Here is a 4,527-nt window from a genome sequence, read left to right on the forward strand (position 1 = left end):
TAACGTACGTACGTACGTACTACCGTACGGACCGACGGACCGAACCAACCTAACCTACTTACTTACTTACTTACTACTTACTACTCTACTACTACTACTCTCTCTCTCTCTCTCTCTCTCTCTCTCTCTCTCTCTCTCTCTCTCTCTCTCTGTGTGTGTGTGTCTACATCCTTTTTTCTCTCTTGTTATTAACGCATCGCACATTTGTCCATTTGTGACTAATCCGCACCGGCGAACAATAGCTGACGCAGTTATAGCATGAGCAAGGTCTCATTTTATTTCGATGACGCGGTTAAATAATTGTTTCTTACGATGAATAGATAAGAAAGTATTATGAGATAAAGATGCTTCAAGAATCGTTTCCCAAGAAATTTGAATCAAAGAAAAATAGAACAATTGTTTCAAATTACCTGACTAATCAAATCTATTATTGCTTAGCGTTTTTACATTTAGGAGAATTATAACATATATTTAAGATTTAATTATAAATACTTGTTTTCTAAAAAGAATTGAAATTATTCTACGTATGGCAAAATTGAAATTTTGAACTGTAAAATATGCTTTTAATTAATTTAATTAAAATTATAATTTTATATAATTTTATTTACTTAAAGCAACGATTTTAATAAATCCGTTTAACATATTTATTAATTTAGTTTCTGTTGCTAACTCAATATTAGACGAAAAGAATGACAAATTAAAATTTTAAACTAAACTAGGTTTTTAATTAAATTGATTTAATTATAATTACATAATTATATTTATCTAAAGCGATTTCATTTAATATGTTTATTGTTTTAATCGGTCACTTGACTTAGCATTAGATGATATCTTTCAGATAACAATTATCGCAATATATAATATATTACGGTAGCCGGAAATACCTAAAGCGATAATAGGTGCAAGGTTAAATTCATCCATGGTAGAGAGACGACAAAATGCGTCGCATAATGCTACATTTATCTATTACAATGAATAGTTCGTGTCTATTTTTGCTACGTTTTTGCGCAGAATATATGAATAGCGTGCATGGAAAATTTATCAAAGTAACGAAGCGAAGAGTGCGTGTTTGTAGCTTATACCTTATTCGAGACGATGAAAAAAATATATGAATTACACGATTCTCCAACTACTCTTAGAAAATAACTTGATTATATAAATACATGGCCTTGACTTAACCAATCGCAAGGTCCGATCGCATATAATTTCACCGCACAATTATTTTTATCAACATGTAACTACGAAATTTATAGGGGTCGCTTTTGCGAATACTGGAACGCCGCACTGAAAAGACGTAATTTTACTCTGAACATATTTTACCTTTACATTAACTTTGAAACGCAAATATATTCTCGAGTATACACACACACACACACACACACACACACACACACACACACGCACACACACACACACACACACACACACACACCCTTTCAATATAGATTTTCGCAAACTAAAAGGTTTGTGTAGTTTTATATTTCATATATAATTTTTAAGAATTATAAGTATTTTTTAGAAATAATTTCTTTATAAAAGCAAAGACTACACTACAAATCTAAGTGTGTAAAAAATAACTACAATATATGTGTATAGATTAAGTTCCACGTAAAAAATGACACTGTATTACACGTTTAACTTTTCATGGTTACACTTCAAAAAATCCACATAGTTATTCTGGTTAACATTAAAAAAAAATTATAAACGTGTATTAACTTTGGAAAAATGAGTTTTATTACTTAAAAAAATATAACTTTTTAAATTTATAATATTTTTACAAATGCAGTATTCGCCTAATTTTCTTGAGATTGAGATGATTTATGCTCTGGTCATTTTGACTCACAGTGACCATGAAGGACTAATACATATTATGTATTTTTGTACAGTTAAGGCTGGGCACATTTCAAATGTATTTTGTATTTCAAAAAGATCATATGATATATTTTGTATTTCAAATACAATTTCAATGTATTTTATATTTGAAATGCTAAAAAAGATCCTTGGTAATAATCCTTGAAGCAACGCGAACAGACTTACTGGCTATATTCGGAAACGTTAGGGTTATGGCAGAAAACGAGATGCAATTGTAACGAAATGTAATTGTCGTGATCGTGACTAGTTGGAAAAGTACCGAGCACGCAAAAAAAATTTGGAAGTATATCGTACTAAAAAGTATTTTGTATTTAAAATAAAAAAAATTTTAAATGCGTATGTTGTATTAAAAAATAAAACATTTTGTATACAAATTTTGGACATATTTTGTATTTGAAATACTAAAAAAAAAAACTTTGTATTTAAAACAAAAAATTTTGAAATTTATATTAAAAATATTATTTTATATTAAATATTTTATATTAAATAAATTCTATATTAAATAAATTTTATATTATTTATATTAAATATTTTGTATTTTATATTAAAAAAAAATATTTCGTATTTGAAATACACATTTTGAATGTATTTTATATTTTGTATTTCAAACACTTTGATGATGTATTTTGCCCAGCCCTGAGTATAGTATATATTTTTAGACGCAAAACATCCGATCACATATATTTGTAGAGCCACTTTTTTACATACAATTAACTTTTTACATACAATTTGCAGTGTAATTTTTAAAACTAATGATTAAATGATGACTAAGACCTAGTAATACTATAATTACAGACTTCCACAAACATTTTTGTTGCTTCGCATTTTCATATCACAAAATAAGTTTTGAGAATTATAAACATAGTCTTTTAAAAATGATTTCTTTGTAAAAACAAACTTAATCTTGAAGATTAACATTTATAGTACAGTGATACTAGAACTCAGCAACAATTATTCGAAGTAATTTGTCACGTCTTCGCGGTTGTAAAAGTAGCTCGTGCGCGCGTGTCTCAGGGTTAAGCATCTCATCAGGCAAGTCTCGTCTGGTTCCGAAGTTTCTCGACGGTTCATGTAACAGACTTCTTACGCGAAAGCGCGCAAGCATGGCAAGAGGTACACCGATGCGTGCGTAAGGCGGCCCGCGTGTACACATAAGCTTGTTGTGAGACGCATGATAATTATCGTGTTCCGCTGCGCTAGTTCGCCCGCCATCGTTGCACCGTGTGTTTCTGTAATAATAATAATAATAATAATAACCCGCATACATAATACATACGCAAGAGGATATACGTACACACGATTACGCACCTATATACAGTTGCGTACATACGCATATCACATACAGTTGCGTACATACGTATATCACGTGCGTACGATAAGGATCCTCAGTACAAGCTGCCGCCGCCTCCTATGACCCGTTTTCATCAAGATTACACAATTTCTCAACGTCTCGGCCTAAACTTGAAACTGTTATTCGCGCCATTTATCTTCTTGCGTTTTTTTTTCTTGGAAAGTCTCGTGAGTAATGATTTTTCGAACTAAACTGACGACAGGCACGATAACGTTCGCGACGTTTACCCGGAACAAGAGTGTTATTCATGTATTATATACTTAGTCTGGTACTCGTATAATTATCAGTAAATGCGCAATTGCTCGTCGAACGCTGTCAAAGATACGATTGTTTGTGCACGCCGTACTTTATACTTTTTATTATTCCGCTGGCGGTGTAGAATTATAAAGATCGCCTTTACCGAGAAAAGCCGCGACGTGACTCAAAATCCCGCGCTGCGATCACGTGACGCGCACCACGTGACGAGTGATCGGCACTGATTGGCGCGGCGGCGATCGGGGAATCGCATATAGCCGCGGCGCGGATAAAAGCCGCGGGGCAAAGCGTCGGTTTTCCACTGTCCGATCCGGTCTGGCAAGTAACCTTGATCCTTTCGCGAGTCGTACGTGACAGCCATCGTTCGGGTGGACACCGGTTAGTGTCGATCGAGACATCGTCGAAGTAGCAAGCGATCCTTGGCAGTTTTACGAGTTATCGACGTTCCCTGCATGCGACAGGATGAAAACGTTCGTCCAAGTTCTTCTCGTTACGGCGTGCTTCGTCGCCTGTACACGCAGTTTCCCAAGTGAGTGCGATTTTATTATTCTTTTAAATTAACGTATTGCTTTATTTTCTTGTTCGTACATCGCGGATATAAAGTTCGAATTTACACAATGCGACGAGTTGTCGTCAGAAATTTATTGCTGACATCAGCGTTTATCGTATTCAAAATACGTTATAAAATTTCTGATATCAATTTTTAGCCTTGCGTTGATTGCCGTGAACGTGATTATACTTCTTAATTAAGTTCTTGTCTCAAGAATTCTTGCGAAGAAATCGTTCTGTATTATTCCCTTAAGCAAAGTATTTTTTCATTTAATAATCACTCAATGCAAATACACTTGTTACAATTGAATCTGATTTAAGACAATTCTTTATGATTGTAACTTTATGATTGCAATTAACTTTTGAATTAAATACTAATCGATGATTATCCATCGTTTTCATTGATTAAATATTTTATGGAATGACATAATTACATACAATGATATAATTACTCACACACACACACACACACACACACACACACACACACACACACACAC

The 4,527-nt window shown here is 33.3% G+C and overlaps 1 protein-coding gene across 1 annotated transcript in view; it reads left to right on the forward strand.

The window, feature by feature from the left end:
- The first annotated feature begins 3,940 nt into the window (after window positions 1–3,940).
- LOC105625583 (icarapin-like) overlaps window positions 3,941–4,527 on the forward strand; it is a 36,202-nt gene continuing 35,615 nt past the window's right edge. Inside the window, exon 1 of the mRNA XM_012206906.1 lies at window positions 3,941–4,007. Within this exon, the coding sequence (XP_012062296.1) occupies window positions 3,941–4,007 (67 nt within the window). The remainder of the gene's footprint in view (window positions 4,008–4,527) is intronic.

Source organism: Atta cephalotes (assembly GCF_000143395.1).
Source record: "Atta cephalotes unplaced genomic scaffold scaffold00003, whole genome shotgun sequence".
Lineage (NCBI taxonomy): Eukaryota > Metazoa > Arthropoda > Insecta > Hymenoptera > Formicidae > Atta > Atta cephalotes.